This window comes from Folsomia candida, unplaced genomic scaffold, assembly GCF_002217175.1.
Source record: "Folsomia candida strain VU population unplaced genomic scaffold, ASM221717v1 Fcan01_Sc002, whole genome shotgun sequence".
Classification (NCBI taxonomy): Eukaryota; Metazoa; Arthropoda; class Collembola; order Entomobryomorpha; family Isotomidae; genus Folsomia; species Folsomia candida.
In genome coordinates this window covers 16,611,066-16,628,520 of record NW_019091194.1, presented here as the reverse complement: position 1 = coordinate 16,628,520, position 17,455 = coordinate 16,611,066, and the positions used below count along the sequence as shown (strand labels likewise).

At 40.5% G+C, this 17,455-nt stretch overlaps 1 protein-coding gene and 1 long non-coding RNA gene across 3 annotated transcripts; both read left to right on the top strand.

Moving 5' to 3' along the window:
- The first annotated feature begins 6,835 nt into the window (after window positions 1-6,835).
- LOC110844641 (short stature homeobox protein 2) lies at window positions 6,836-17,455 on the top strand. 2 transcript variants are annotated; one of them, XM_035848321.1, is made up of 7 exons: window positions 6,836-7,191; window positions 8,786-8,934; window positions 9,009-9,033; window positions 9,141-9,223; window positions 14,914-15,105; window positions 15,566-15,695; window positions 15,784-17,455. In XM_035848321.1, the coding sequence occupies exons 1-7, from the start codon at window positions 6,981-6,983 to the stop codon at window positions 16,173-16,175; spliced, it is 1,182 nt and encodes a 393-aa protein (XP_035704214.1). In that variant the 5' UTR covers window positions 6,836-6,980; the 3' UTR covers window positions 16,176-17,455. The 2 variants fall into 2 exon arrangements, with proteins under 2 accessions (XP_035704214.1, XP_035704215.1); XM_035848322.1 differs by having other exon boundaries at window positions 15,803-16,054.
- On the top strand, window positions 7,831-8,770 carry LOC118434546. The gene is made up of 3 exons (XR_004834100.1): window positions 7,831-8,234; window positions 8,420-8,500; window positions 8,610-8,770. It is a non-coding gene; the product is annotated as an uncharacterized LOC118434546 (long non-coding RNA).

The window sequence follows — 17,455 nt, the reverse complement described above, 5'->3', positions numbered from 1 at the left end:
ACTTTATGTGTATAGGAGGGAGAGGTGTGTGATAGGAGAAAGCAGCCGCCATCCAGAAATCTCAACCATCTTCTGAGTCTACTTTTTTGGTCGGTTGCCGTTGAGGACAAATTATGATTTGGTCTTTTTCTTCCGTGGTGGTGGTCTTCAGCTTCTGAGAGATGGGAAACGAAATGAGGATCTCGGATCTCATATCCTTTCTCATCAAAAGCAAGTTAAAGTTGATGGGATCACTTATCTTTCTCATTTTCAGAAATATAATGACATCCTTCTTCTCGTTTGTTCATTCACCGCTCGTCCTCGTCGTCCACGCCGTTTCAAGGAGATATGTACGAAATAAACGAGCCGCTCCTACGTGTGGGAGTACAATAATATGCTGGCTATTATCACCCTCAAGGAACCAAAGTAAATATATCTGCGCATCATTTTCTCCAGTATTTTTTAACTACTATGTATTTACTTGTGTCGATTATTTAGTAATTTTTTTTACTTGCGCTCGGCTACATTTCATTCGATATGTAAAATTGTACGGATGAGAATACGAGCGTAATTGGTAATGAAGTACACGGAACGGGGCGGAGAGATGGAGAGAATAAAAAGGGAGACAGATGACGATTCCTGTGTGATCTCCTCGTGTCTTTGTGATGCTCCCCTCTAACCGAACCTCGACGGGCAGAAATGTGGATAATATTTGTATTTTGAAGAGGGGGTGTCCATAAATTAGCCTACAAAGGACTACTCCCTTCCGAGTCCACGCAGATAAAAGGAATATGGCCTGCCCACCGCTGTGATCATTCCTTTAAGGGGAAAGCTCGGCTCGTACATAATCCCATTCGCATAATGCATATGTATCCTCATCTTCTCCAACCCATCGTCCACGCTATACGGATGATGCGATGGTCAAATGTACCAATTTTTGTCACTGCCGCACACTCCACCTCGAATAATGTGACACTCGCTTGTCATCCAAGACTGCTGTATAAAATGTGGGAATTTGGGTAAAATATTCATGAAAAACATTGTATTAGACTTTTTTTTCTTACTATAATGCAGTATTCCGCCATGCACCATCTCCTTGAAGAATATTAGATCTGAGAATACACTTTGTTGCTGGGAAATCTTGGGGAAGGACAAATGTCGCATTCAAAACCAACCTCACCTTTGAGAGATTTGATGAAATTTTCCAATTCCGATAAATCCAAAATTGAAAAGGTTCAAACGTGTCTCCCATGCAACTCGGCAGTTAAGTTTCAAAATGAAATTGGAAATTGGAAACTGATGTTGATCAAATAAGATTTTTCAAAAGTCCCGAAGGAGGCTCAAACATTCCCTGAAAATATATGTGCGTGCGTATGTGATGGCTGATGGGATGTTGCATTGGATTTCCACCCTTTCCTTCCAATATTTCAAATTTTAAAGTGCTACCTGGATTGGATTTCTCTTATTCCTCTCCTCCACCGGTTCTCATATGTGCACTTGTCTGTCACATTTTATCACATCGCACACTCAATACAAAATCAATCAGCTCCACTCTGTGCAGAAGAACAAAGGATGAGTGACGGAGAGGGAAGGGACATAAAAAACGGTTTTATTTCCCCTTTAGCCTCCTACATACTCGTGTAGCATCAAATCAACGAGCATGACATGCAGTGTGTAGGGAGATAAAAGTGTCTTCTTAATGGGATGTAAATCGCGCCCCTCTTGGGACTCTTTCACTCCAAGCAAGACGACCGACCAAGAATTGCTGCTGCTGGTAAATGTCGAATTGTAATTTGGAAATGGTTGAATTCGATTGGAAAAAGATGACGGCAATGATGACGACTTACTTATTCGTGAAAGGATACGTTTCATCCTGCCGAATAAGATGCTCATGTGCGTGTTGCTGCTACAAGTGTGATATTCTTTGTCTCTTTTGTGCTCCCTGAAGAGTTCAGTCTTTTAACTATTGTCTCATCTGACTTTGTGCATCAAAAGGAAGCCATTCGTGTAGAACATAAGTGTATTTTCATTTGCAGATCTAACGTATGCAAAATTTGGAAAAATACTTAATATGATATGAACTTTGACGGAATTTTAAACAATGTAAAAACTAAACTTTAATGATGAATGGAGAAAAAAACTTTTATATTTCGTTGAAAAATGATTCTGTGGACTTTCTTTTTATTCAGAACAAATTGAGTGGGGGCCCTTGGTTTTTGTAAAATTGTGCATTCAATGAGTTGGGCGAGTTGAAGTATCTGAGGATGGATCTTCATCATATTTGAATGGGCTGATTAGCCTCATAAGGGCTCTTCTGCTGCACTTTCATCAAACCCTGATTCAAATCTGAATTCGCTTTCAGAAGATTCCTATCGCAAAATAAAGTAACAATATGTATACGTATGTATAAGCTATCGAACTTATCTACAGATATATCTGAGTGGAGACTGGGTTGTGCTACAGTGTTTGTGGATATGCGTATAAACATGCCTGACAGTTGGTGACTCGGTATTAGAACTGGACACAAAATTGAATCAATTTCACCAATTCGAAATAGACAATCCACATCCATGCGAAACCATGTCAAGCAAGCAGATAATATTCAACTCGGTTAGTTAGAGCTGACGTGATTTAATTCCTTCTCGGTTTCTCGTTTGGTTTCCGAATTTAGCAGGAATTCAAATGTTGGAATATTCAGATCGGGATGTAAAATCTAATATGGCACTAGCTCAACCATGGATAAGTCCATTATGTGTGGAGGGATAAGCCATTTATTTACCTGATCTGATTTATTTCGGGGCACATTGAGATTTATGAGGTGCCTGTAATTTGCGGCCCATCACTTGTCTTGTACATACGTCTCTATTAATTTATGATGAGCATGATAATGTTGTCATGCTGTGTTGAACTTTGTGACAGGTGTGCCAGGGGGAAATGGTGGCATAATTTGTCACTCTGGTCATCGGAGCATCGCCCATTGAACACTGACAATTGGCACAGCAGGAGTCGATTTAGAGCAAAGGATCAATGCAACCGTTCGTAGTCTCCCTTTTAAATTTACTCTGTTCCATAAATGCTGCGTCTGTCATGTGCGTATTCAATACGTGCCTCTGCGAAATAGGATTTAGCATCTTCCGTGGTTAGTTTATCATGATGACTGATTCGTTCTGGTCCAGCATGATTCAAGTTTTACGCCAAATTGACCACAATCGAGTGCCATAAGTGTGAGGAGAAGCCACTTCTTGTTGTTCCTATGAATCCTACCTACGCACGCAGGCTGCTTGTTTATCTGTCGACTCCGCGTTGTCTTCTCGCCCCACGTTGAATCACTGCATTGGTTTCGTCCCAACGAGTCCAATGAGCTGTGAGATTTTTGGACACCGGATTCATAAACTAATGGCACGATTTATATGTGTTGTAGGCATTGTTGTGAGGTCTGTACAATGGGAAATCTCAAAAATGTGTTATAAATTGGAGCATAATGTGGGACGAGATGCAACGTACCCGATGGTTACGAATAATAAATTTCGTTTTAATGAGATAATCACCAACATTTAACCCAGGCTAACATTTAAATTACTCGATCTGATTATTATAATTTCGACGTATTTATTTTATGACCAGAATCGAAATATGGTTTGGTTTCTGGCTAGAATTCGACGGGTTTGAATCAACTACATGACAAAACACACGTGCTGCGTAAGTGGGAGTCGTTTGTTGAAATACGTGTCCTCTAATTGACACTCTTATACGAACACACGCAGACCATGTTGTCACTACGACACTTGCCCATCACGTGTAGGAAATTAACCAACAACACCACCCATCATTTTAGATGTTTAAGTTTGGGGTGCAGAGTCTCATTGTTGAGCCACGTCGTCGTTTATTTATTTATCATGAGCAGGGATTACGTATTATCCTTGTAAATAATAAATCGAATTGACTCACTGTACATTTATTTTCAATATGCGCAATAAATTCCACTTTGTTTCTGTATTCATAAAGGTTCAAGAGTAACAAGTTTGATTACGGAAAATGTAATAATTCTAATTCCATCAAACGGTGGGTGATGGCATCACAAATAAACTGGGTGAAGATTGAGTTTGAGAAAGGAAAACTACGTAAAGTGCATTACACAGATTGAAATTATTGAATTACTTTATGAGTGAGTGAATGAATGAATGAATGAATGTGCAGCACGGGTTAAGTTTGTATAATTTATTGAAACTGAACTGATTGAATTATTCCCGTGAAACACCGTGAAAAATGCGCTTATTACAAGTCACAAGTGTATGAAAAGAACTGGGATAGAAGAGGACGAACGACTCATAAGCTTTCTTCCTACTCATCCTCGCACTCTTTATTTGTTGCCATCTCTCATCTTCCGCCGTGCTGATGGAACTAACTAATCCGATCTGCATATCATTTCGACTTTCTTTACAAAAATTTAAGCTCTCACGAGTTCAATGGGATGCATTCAGTCATTCATATATATACTGATATCCAAAAAATTACACAAATTCAATTTCCGCCAAACAAAGGTGCTACTCAAACCTGTTTTGATTTGCAAAATATTTGGCAGCATTTCATACCCAGCGTGGATGGGTTATTATTGTGTGCGAGGGATAAAGTGGCAGAAAAGAAGTTTTGTGTGGATAAGTGAGGAAATTATCAGAGGCAGAATAAAGAGATCGTCGTGGTGAAAAGAAGTCATGAAGGAGATGAGATCAAAGTCGTTTCCAAGTGAAAGTCCTTTCTGTCGGCCGTGGTGATGGTGAAGACGAGGCAGCGTGGAAGTTGTTGTAGGAGAAATAGTGAGAGAGAGAGTGAGTGCTGGGAGAAAGTGGAGAGTGGAAAACGCAGGCGTTTGGCTCCCAGAGCGAGGCGAGTGGCTGGTGGGGGAGTGGGGGGAGATTGCCAGGGAGACGACGGGGCTGGGAGAGGATTGGTTCTTGGGAACGGAAAGACGGGTGCGAAGGGAGGAGGGTGCTTTCCCCACCACGACGAGGAATAAGCAGACGGACCGACGAAGATGGACACATCTTCCTCTGGAAAAAGCAGAGGGACGCTTTTGCCTTATTTCTCCCGGTATGCGAAAAGTTATGGTCTTGGTGTGATGTTGTAGACGGCAAGGAAAGAAGCGGCATCGGTGGGGGAGATGCAGAGATGAAGTGATAGTTTTTTGCAAAAGTGAAAGCAACAAAAAGTATAATTGTGGTATGATTGCGATTTAATGGCACTACTCATTGCTTGTAAGCTTGCATGTTTTAATTGTGGAGAAAGTAGTGTAAAAATGAGCATGGGTCACAGGTAGGATTTACTAGAGCTGCCAACAAGCTGTGGACAATCCGTCCCAGAAGGTGGCTGAATATTGTCATGTCTTTTCTTTGTATACATATTGGAACAAAGTACCGAGATGCATATCAAGGCACTAGCACTGCTGGCGTTTAGAGCATGGAATCCCTCGACTGCTTGCATGGAGTGCAAACCCTGTATTTCAGACCTTTCTCTGGTCTGAAACTGCTTTGCCGTGTCTGTTCTGAAGCTCGTCGTCTGCTCCGCGGATCAGCACAGAGTCAGGGACGGTGAAAGCGAGGGATGGATAACACAATTCCCGAAAAAGGATCTCCCAGTGCGCACGGAAAATCTCCCTTATAAACCTGTATCTCTAAACTAACCTCATTAGTCACCTTTCGTTTCGTTATCGCTTGTCACGAGCCAAAAAAAATTCACACATTCCACACTCAAAACTCACAACTCACTTTGATTGAATAGGTGTTACAAATTGGTTAACATAAATCACTCCTCATGAATACAAAGTAGTGGTCCCCAGCCTGCTCCTCCATTTTCAGCCCGTCTGAACCTAATCCTTTCTGGTCCGTCGTGGTGTCGTACGCCAACAAAATATTTTCCCCGTCTTGCCGAGCCCACGACCGCATTATCATTCACACATATAGCCCATTCACTCCACGAGGGAGAGGACAGTTCGCAGTCACCTTTTGATAAATCAAGTCAAGTCCGAGAAAAAGTTTAAAAGTGAATCTCCTTATTCAATTCCCTTAATTTAACTCCCCTGCTATACTACACCTGATTCAATATTGGTCTTTTCGTCGCTCTCTTCCCAACACACCGGTGTCCGGCAGCCTAAACCGACCGCCATCCAGACCGTTATACATCCCAGACTCCAACAAACCTATACAAGTTACCATAATCAGTTTGCTTGCGAGTCAAAGTAATAAATTGGAGCAAACTTGTTGATCTGTCCAATCTGATTTTTTCCATTTCCCGAATGCACACACGTAATAATAAATAATACGCGACGTGTGTATGAATGAAGAAGGAACAATTTTTCACTGCTACATATTTACTTACCAAGATAGCTCCAAGTGAAAGTGAAAAGAAGGACTGAAGCCGCGTTAAACCCTGCGAGCATATTTTATCGGGTGAAAGCGCACTTGATTTTATCAGCAGCGACACGAAACTACTATAACTCGATAGAAAAACACTAGCGAAACGAGCTGTATGAAGCAAGTAAATAAATCTAATGCATTTCGGGACTAAGTTAACTAATCCTAAGTGAATAAATGGCGAAGATAAATATAATCAACTTGAGTAATTTTGTTTCGGTCGGAAGAAAGGATATATGCACATCCACGTCTTAAACTATAGCATCACAGCACATACTTTTGCTACGCGCACATATACGGCGGGAGGTATACTCGTATATCTCTGAAGCGGCTAATTAATTGAGTTTCCCAGAGTTTAACCTGCTTACGTACATTATCTAATTGAGTTCACTCCTATTAATGCAAGTGTCACGACTCGTCTCAATGTTTGATACACGTCTGCTGTGTGCATACTGCTGTTTTACGTTGTCATAATGCGTCTAATCCCTTAAATGAACTTGATTTGAGTAGGGAACAAGTCACGATTGACATTTCAAGTGGGACTACTTCAGACTCATAATTTCGCACAATTTTTCACAATATTATCATTCAAAAATGTTAAGCCAAGCTTCCTTTGCCAACGCAAAGATGATGGAGGACAACCGATCCATGCACGAGGACCGGCTGGACATGAAGCGTGGGGGCGGCGGGGGTGTAAAATGCGAGGACTCGTTCGCCACCCTCTACAGCCTCCACTCCTCAGACGCCGCCTTATCAGCTGCCGTCGGAGGGCCCGGATTGTCCAGAACGCTTTCAGACCACTCTGGTAAGTCCAATTCTTTCCATTCACATGTTATCTGTGCGTGTTGCATGTGTGTAAGTCAGGGAAAAAGTCAACTACTTTTTGAGCACATGTTCCCCTTACCAAATTAGCCTCAGAGCCCTTGACACTCTAAAAACTTGAAGGATTTTAAAAAGGGAGTGAGGATTGGAAAGAGATTTTAATTGTAGAATCAGCAGGTAGCGTTTTTCATTTATTTGAATGCATGTAAAAAATGCTTGGAACCTCTTAACTCTGCTGCATACTGAACGGATGGATAGGGCAGGTTGCATTATTATTGTGATTTCAAGGGTCACTAGCTGTACATATGTCAAGCTACATAAAGAGCTGGACAAAAGGTTACAGAATTGTCATCACCCTGAAAATAGATTCTGCCCACAGCAACACTTGTCACCATTTGAGTTTTAAACATGGTAGATTAGCTGTCCTTACACATGCCGAATCGAGTGGAGGAACCCTTTATGAAATGTTGGGGCTGGAGGAACTGAATGGGCGTAATCCTTTAAGGCTCCCTTTGTTATCCCTGCTAACCCACCCGGTAGGGACTTGCATTGTTTATTGTCACTCGCAACACGTGCCCTTACCACTTCAAACGCTCAAGCCGTCAAACCTTGCCACACTCGGGCATTCAATCAGTAGCTATTGACTGCTGATCATTGGCTCCAAGGGCTCGTGTCCTTTCTCCGCAGGTTTCCTTCCCGACAGTCGTGCCTTGTTGTTGGGATCATCTTTATGTACATAAATCGGGAAGAAAAGTTTTGTTGAAGAAAGTCATTCACTCATAAAGAAGAGAGTAAAGAAATGTAAATCGAAAGTGACATTTTATAAATTGATCCAAGATTTGGCATTCTTTCTTTTGTAGCAGTTTGATTTGATGATCATCACTTTCAATTAGTTTAACAAGTGTTGTGAGATTGTGGGTGGGTTTATTATTAGTCCTTGCAAGTGAGCACACGCACATATAAATACATATAGGCATTGAGCAACTTTACAAGTTGCTTGAACAGGATTTCGTCTTATCCAGCACGGTAATTGTAACTTTATTTGAGTTTGATTTAAAATTCTTGGAAATGGTAATTAAGCCAGAACTGGACTGTCGCTCAGAGCCACTTTACAGCCACTCTGAACCTGCTTGGACTAATTGGAGAACAACAAATACTGAATCAAACTATTGGCTGTGCATATTTATACGTATTACTTTGTTGCTAAATAGGTAGCTGCTGGTTATTATTGCTTCAATTGCCCCATTCGACCTAAAGTTGATAACTCTGAGCTAATTAGTTCCTTTTCAGCGGTGAGTGCAACTTGTAATTGCATTAATTAGCACCACTACCAAACGGAATATTGAGTTAAAACATTGGTTCGCTTCTAATTCAATTGGTTCATTATTTACCTCATCCCAGGAACGTCTTGAGAATGGGACGAAATAAAGTTGTGGACAGAAATAGGAGTAGTTTGTTTTTAAATTTACGAGTTTTTGGTTTGGGGTTGGAGATTCGATAAAGCAATTATAATTAGGACGCGGCCCACCCCGTTTGCCATCCAATTGTGGAGAAATGATTTAATTTTGATTCACCAGGACAAGAAATCGGTGCTTTCAAGAAGTTGAAGTCGGAGAATTCCTCAGGCCTGGGAATGGGCTCAGGTGGGGCGAACCACAGCCATACTCCAACGTCCTCCACCTGCCCGACCCCTGCGAGACGAAGGCATCGAACGACTTTCACCCAAGTATGTCCTCCCAATTTTCACCCTTTTCACAATACCGAGAATGAGCTAAAAAATGTGATTAATTTGTTTGCCAGGAACAATTAGCCGAATTAGAATCTGGTAAGTTTATTTATGAGAAATGGGGATTCAAAGTTGAAGGAAATTCTTTTAATCTAATCCAATGTGGTCTCTTCCCAATATGCTAATAACTCTTAATCTGTTTCAAGCTTTCTCCAAAAGCCATTACCCAGACATTTATTGCCGGGAAGAGCTTGCTCGGACCACGAAGCTTAATGAAGCCCGGATACAGGTAATTAACAACTGCTGCTCATCCTGCTCTAGCTCTCAATATTTATTAGAGGTCAATAATGGTAATAGTCAAGCATATGCATGTGCATATTCTACAATAATCAACGTTGGGGAATTTTGAGACTTATTACGATGGACTATGAATAGAAACAATGTTGCAAGAGTTTGTAATGTACATCGTAGTCAAGTTGGGAGAGAATATATAAATATTTGACGTTTGGCTTAGAGAAAGGGGCATTATGGAAATAGCCTTATCGAGCCTGTTTTGTTCTTCGTCTCACGTAAACTGCTAAATTAATCTAGTGCTGACTCTGACTCGTATTAAACAAATGATTTCCATACTTCCATTATTATGATTATGTCTCTTGATAACTAGGGATCCTCCTTCCTCCACTTATCATTATTATTATTATTGCTTGAAAACTCTTTTGCATCTCATTTCAAATTCATGGAACAATTTCACATCGTCCTTTCGGCAAACTGAGAGAAAGAGAGAAAGCACAAGTAAACGAACAATTGCTATTTGAACATTCAATTTAGAATTTGCATATGGATTATATGATATGAATCCAAAGTGGGAGGAAATATGCGCAATCATGGATTCATGGGTTTCAAAGACGAAATGGATGTCGTTATTTATAGAGGACGACGAGGCCTCCCGTATTATTTTGCTGCATCCTTCACGGCAGGGCGTACAATTTGGAAAAAATAAACATTTTCGAGCATATCCAAAAATGGTAAAGCTTTCTCCACATTTCGCTTTAACAAGGCATTTCCCAAGTTTATGTAAACCTTGTGTAAAATTTTAAGCGGAAGTACATCATTTCTCTGAGCTGCATACGTAGACATGTAAGATTTCAGGAGGAAGATATAAAGCGGAGATCCCTCCTCCTCTTCAGCATTTACCTGCAATTCCCCCCAGGCTTGAACGTACTCACAATTTACATCCTTCAGCTTTTGTGAGTGCAAGATGAGAAACCGCAGGTAAATTCCTAAATTGTATGCTCTGGGAGAGGAAATTTAATATAGTCACGACATACGGGTGGGTAGCAAAGCAAGAAGCAGCGGATGAACTTTCAGAAATAAAAGCCATCTCCCTCTCTCACATATTACTCCACTTTCACCTCATAAAAAAAGGAAGATGGGAGACGACAAGGCTGATTTTCTAAGATCTTAAAATTCTTATGAAATGGAGTCTGGTAAAAGTGAGCAAAAAAGTGTGGGAAATTTCTACTCTGTTTGAGAGGCCTTTCTTCTCTCCACCGCTGTTACCGTTATTGCAATTTAAGTTTAAGTGAGCCTTCTTCTTATTGATGTCGAAATTTATGATGGAGCAGAGAGATGTTTCATTTTTGACGGGTTATGTACATGTAAGGAGAAGAGGAAATTGGGAAATATTGAGGATGTGTAGTGTAGCGAAGCTCTGGAGGAAATTGTAATTTGGGTGAAAGCAGGACAACTTTCTTTGGTTATTAAGTGCATGTCATCTGTACAACATGTTTGAAAAATCTGAGATCGTATCTTCCAGACTCCTTGTTCCTGAAAATGATTAAATTCTTGTGTTTTCAGAAAGAGTAAATTTTTTCTTTGACATGCCAATTTCTGAATGTTTTTAGTTGGCTCTTGGTGGTTATTTCGAGTTGACATTTCTGCTTATCAGAGTAATAACCTGGCATGTGGCTACACATGTCAAAGTGAGTCATTGCGTCCTACTCATCATTTTGGATTTCGGTGTCAACGCAGGAGTTGGTTTCGGTTTGAAATGCTAAATATGCTGCTGCTGGTAGGTAATGGCAGCCTTGGTTGGTTGGTGGGATGGATGGATGGATGTGGAAATTCTGAGTGGAAAGTAGAGAGTAAGAGGCTTTCATGTAAATCTCCATTATTCCTCCCAAATCTAATTTGCCTACGTTAAAAGCCCTGCTGGAGAAAGATGAGGCTTGAAGTTGGGTTGGAGATGGGCAGAGTGGAAAAGCTGATGCCAGGCAGTCATCTTTGAAATACACACTCACACGTAAAAACATGCCAGTTTGGTTTGAATTCAGCCAATACAAAATAAATGCAAAATAACATGTTTCGAAACAGGCTCATCTGCAAGGTACTTAGGAACATATAAAATAATGCGAGATTCATGTTCTTTAATAAAACTTGGGAAAAAACTTTAAACTTTGCTAAATTATTTTCTGATTTTTATAAATTGCTCGTACTTCAAGTTCGATTACATCATATATTCCTCCACAAATTCATTTTCGAAGTTCCATAACACATATGTACATGTATGTATGTGCATGAAAAACAAGGGAGTAAATGTCTCCAGTGTCGGGGATTCAAGGCTATTACCAGACCCCAACCTGGCTGCCAATCATCATTAGTCATTTGAGTCTCAAAGTGGTTGCTGGTGCTCAGAGTCAAAATATCTAGTCCGTCCCCGTCGTCTTGTATTTGACGATCGTTCGCCATGCTGGCTGGTGGACAGTACAATTGTTGTGAGAAAATGTGTAAAGTTTGAGGAGGAACAACTGACAACCCTCCTCGCCGTCGTCGACGGTCTTCCCATGTTTCCTCGTTTTCTCTCTCCAACTTTGGCATAGCACACATCAGGCAGTTTGTATGTACTATTGTTCGGTACATCCGGGCAGAGTTTGCTTTGAGCGAGGGGAAGTCACTCACGACTCCAGCAGGAGGAGAGGATTGCATATTAGCAACAACGAGAGAGGGAGGCCACCCTCTCTCCGTCGTTGTAGAGCTACAGAGCTGACTTCCCGTCAAAGTCAAGAAGACTATGAATTGAATATGCCAAGTTACATTTCATGAACAATGGCGGAAGCACCCACACGGTGTTGTAGTCGTAGTCGTGCTAGTTGGCCAGTTAGTTTCCGCCTCCATGATTTTCCGGTTGGTGCTAATTTCCGTTGTAAAGATTGGGAGAAAGTTTGCGTGTACTTGAAGGAGTACAAACTTCAAGTCTGATACGCCGAGTCTTATTACACGGCCACCACAAAGAACTATCAGGATGAAGGAGTGGGAAGAATTTTCATTTAGTGACAGAAATACGAAAGAGAAAGCGAGAGGAAAAAAAAGAAGTGTAAAGACGGTGGCGATAATGATGATGATGAGTTACAGTAGTCATTCGACTTTTGCTGCTGATCTGGTCTCTCTCCTATAGTTATTGACGTTTCCTAACTTTGGGAAAATTTGAGATGTTCGACTTGAGCCGGAGTTGGATGATGATGATGATGGCACCGGAATTACAAGAGACTTCGTTTAGTGGTGGACACATCATGCGATGCATGTACATACGTACGTACGTATATCTATATAAATACGTATATCTATCAGAGATCCGCGATACATAACAGGAGGAAACTCGCTTTTCGTCACATTCCCTGAAAAACGGTGGACATCAAATGCATCAAATGGAGTCTTTGATACTCGCCAGCAGAAATATCTCTCTCGTCGTCGTCGTCGTCGTCAGTGGTGGTGGTGTCTGTCAGTTTTGTATTATTTTGGTGGCTTGCTTTGGATGTTGCTGTTGGCTGGCACAGTGAACAGTGATAGGACACATAATTCAATTAGAGCTTCCATTTGACGGTGTGTTTCCCCAGAGAGCCCAACACGGACGAGTTGGAAAGTTGTTCAAGAGCTGGGTTCGCTTGGGATTCTTCTCTTGTCGTCGTCACCAGCTTTGCCATCGATATTTGCTGGGGAGGAGAAAGGACGCGATGACATTATCCAACATTTTCACAATTTGCTCCTCTCCTCGGCTTTGGTTTTCCAAAACTATGATGAGCCAAATAGAGGAAGATATTTATATATGGATAGATAGCAATGTGAGTCAGACCAATGTAAAAAGGCCTCCTCCTCCGACAATGAAATCTGTCCAGTGCTTTATATCATCCGTCTGAAATATTTACTAAAATACCAAAATAAATATTATTGTAAAACCCAAAACTGTTCCGTCATCGTGACACATTTTCCTTAAATCAGTCACGGTCTCTGCAACATGATAAAACCTGACACAAATAAATGGTTAGTTAATACAGTTACTTATTAGCAAATTGGGTTGATTGGGTAAGTTGCTGGTAAATGGAACAGTTAGGAGAAACAGAGATGTTTGAATGAAATGAAATTACAAAATTTGTTCATCCAGTTTCCCGTTCCCATTCATTGTTGGATGGAAGGCATACATATAAAAAATAAGATCACGGAGGAGGAGGAAGAGGCAGCCGAAGAGAGAGGAAAGACGGAGAAAGGAAGCTCTTAATTCTCCATTGGGATGTTCAATTTAAGATTTCCACAATGGAAACTGATATTATTGCATTACCTGAAATTATTTTACAGGCATTTCAAGCTCGGTAGAGTTCAAATTGTGAAGGTAATGAAGAAAATAAATCAAATGAACATCAGAGTCATCAGATTAGGATGGATATGTCATATAAGAGGAGGGCGAGCGGGTGCTATGCTCTTATATCTGGAGAAAGTGCTCCACATTCTACAGGGACCAGGTCGTCGCTTTCTACTTGCGTCCCAACAGAGTTGTTTTTCAAGAGATTAGCTCAGAAATGTCGTGATGAGGACGAGTTTCCCAGCTATCTAGGAAATTATATCTGTACACAAGGATGGCAAATTTGTAAACTTTCTCCCACCACGGCCTCCATTCTCTGTGAACACTCCTCGCCCCGTAACACTAACTCTCCACAGATTCAGCAATGGAAGCAGAAGAAGAAGAAGAGGCTCACTCGGTCTCAATGGAGTGAATGCGAAGTAGATTTCTTCTTTGTATACTTCATCAGCAAGAAGAGAGTGGAGAAAAGCAAACGAAGTAAACGAAGTACTTGCACGTACTTCAACTGAGGAGCACGACTGTCGGCAAAATGTTGGAATTTGGAAAACGTAGAAAATAGTTCCGCTTCTTCTCAAGTCGAAACTAGTTCCTCTTCCTCGGATACTTTTTTATATCCTCTCGAGGAGCCCACACACCAAGTTCTGTTTCACATCGCGATGAAATCAGTCATTGTAGATCGGTATTTTTGTCTAAGGCTGAGAGTAAAATGGAAATTATTTAGAGGTTCAATTTCGTTGAGACTTTTGTAAATCTTAAAAGTCAGTGATAAAGATAGATCACGAAACAACGGGAAACGACGGGGTAAATAAATGCCCGATGATGATTTTTATATTGAAAATGCGAGCTTGTTGGGTAAGAGATTCTTCATCGCTTGGCTGCTTGGTTTTCCACTTTGAGTTCGCTCTGCTGAAGTGCACAAAGGAATTCACACAAGTTGAGCATGATGTGCATATCAGTGTGTACAAGAGTTGAAAGTTGTGGAGGAAGGGGAAAGAAGAGTTGGAACTTGCTCCTTCGTGATGATGAGAAAGTGGACGGAGATGCATTAACAAACTGTGAATGAATCTGAAACTTATTTTCTCGGATAAGCACTCCAGAAATGGGGATGAAATCCTGTTTCCGGAGGCATAAAAGTCAGCAGCTGGGTAGTCTTGCCTTATTCTTGCAATAATTTCAAATTCACTCGGAAACGAGGGTGCTGAACGTAGCTTTGTGCATATTTAGTTGAAAAAGGTTTATCAAAATGGAATGATTTTGATGACAAATGGTCCTCGGCTAGACTTTGGTTTTTCACGGCAGCTTTTCATACGTATTTATTTGACCAACATTTTCAATGAAATTTTTAGGTTTGGTTTCAAAATCGTCGAGCCAAATATCGAAAGCAGGAGAAACAGCTCCAAAAGGCGCTGGCCCCTTCGGTCCTCCCTTCATGCAATGGGTCGATGATGCGAAATATATATCCCACAGCCAGTCGTGGATACCAGCACTACCCACATGCTAACATCAACTCCATCAACACTATGAATCGCTACCCTCAGGTAATTTTTTTATTCTATGAAAACACTACAACCACAAAAACAACGCATAAATACTTCTGTTTTTAAAGAAAGTGGCAAATTTTAAGGTGGAATACAAAGTTTGCGAATGAATAACCGTGCAAAACTGATGATGCACAATGAATTTTAATTTTTTGCCGGCTAATAACATGTAGAATTTATGAAATAATAATCTGAATGAACAAGTAACCAATTTGGCATCTCGTTATTGATTGCGAATCTTCTGCCAAGCGACTCATAACTCAGTTTGCCAAGAAAGAAAACCTGCATTTCAGTATTTGATTCAAATGAATTTAGTGAATTCAACAAGACTGCATGTTTAAATTTCCATAAAATTTCTCTTAATATTTTGCAAATTAGTCGTATTTAATCTTAGATATTTTTTGCGGTATGGATGTTATTAAAGTATCATCAAATTCTGATGAGAATCTTGATTTTCTAGAGCGACAACCTATTTCGGCAGATGACGACGGGAAGTGGTTATCCATCCATGGCCCATTCTGCTCCTTTCTCGATGCCCCACTCGGCCAGCAACATGTCCTCCGTGTCGGGCATAAGACAAGATCCCATGGGTAAGTTAACACATTCTGATCAGGGGCGTTTTGAACCAGAACCAAAAATTGGACGCCATTGGTAAACTGTTTTAATAAAATCTCGAAGCTTGGTTTACATGCAACAGGGATGAACCCGGTGGAGGAAGAATGGTACATCAACAAGAGCCTCTCATCTCTCCGTATGAATACTTCTCATCATCATCCAAACTTGGCAACCACCCCGATGTTACAATACCAGACATAAGTCTCCCTCCCAGCTACGCCGCCATCGCCGCTGCTGCCGCCGCAAATGTTTCCGGAAATGGAGGGGGTGTGGGTGGTGGGATGAACGGTTCTGTTGGCACGAACGGCAATGGGACGTCCTCGTCCTCCTCCTCCTCCACAAATCCAGTCCCAACCTCGGCCACCGGAGGCTATCCTCTCTACTACCACGAGTACTATTTCAACAAAGAAGACAGCTCCACGTCCCCACCCAACAGCAACGGCAGTGCAGCGTAATGGGCTACAAATCTCCTTATCCAAACTACAGATATGCTAATCTTAAGGGCAGTAAAAAGAATAAAAGAGTAATGTATCGGCAGGATTTTGTAAAGTGTGTGGTGAAATATATAATTTAATCAAATTGTATTTTAAATATGACAACCTCCTAGTTTGCAAAATGACAGCGTGTGTGAGTGTGATGTGATTTTTCGTCAGCAAGTGTAGTGGAGAATATGTAACTAAAACTAAGTATTTAAACTATAACCTCTGATCTTTATTACGATTACCTCTTGTGGTACTAGTCCTCACTTATGTATTCTTCTATTCTAGTCTAAATAGTCCGACGAGTGACAATGGTTTCAATTTTAGCAGCAGCAAAACTACAAATGCATTTGGTTCCGATTCACATCTTTTTATTTATTATTTCCTCCACGTTTGATAATAATTTGATCACCAACAAGGCTCACATGCAAAATGTCATGTCAGCCAAGCAGTGGACACTGAAATGGTGTGTTACGTCGTGCGGTGCGAGTGATGCACAAACGCTTCAAGAGAAATTTTGAAAGTGAAACCTCTTCTTTTTTTGCAATTGATTGGATTTCGCCTCACAATCAAATTCCTGTATCTGCGCATACGTTGGAAAGTTATGAATTTTTGAATGGTGGAGTAATGGAATGTATGTAGACAGATGTTTGTCTTGTTCCTGTCTACAACTTCTCAAAGATCAATGCTGTAATTTCAGCTATTATTTCATGATCAAGTTTTATTGGGTAAAAACAGGAATGGAGTCACATAATAGATATGCTCACCCACGATCTCAAATCCTTTTAAAACAACCAAGTTTCTACAGTATTGCATTATTTATTGTTGTTTATTTTACAAAACTACTTTATGCTAAATGAGCCATATTTTAGTAAAATTGAACCAATGGCATCAGGTCACAGTCAAGCTAATTTCCATCCTGGTTGCCAAATATTTGATGTTTGTAGCAAAAAAATACGTAAAACTTACTTAATATATAATGTCCAATGTGTAATTTTTACTGGAAAGTTAAGATAAAAGAAAGTGAGGATTTGCAGTTGAAGACATTCAGTAAGTGTAATAATAACTCTGTAATAGGCGTAATTTAAGGTTTTACTTTGCCGCGTGGCAAAAATTTTCTAATAGGTTCTGCATTTCCTTAAGTAGTATCTAATTATTCAATTGAGGCATAATTAGCTCCTAAGTTATTGTAATCTAAGGTACGTGTAATGTACTTAAGTACTAGCAATAAGTGAATAAAATTAATATTGCCCAAT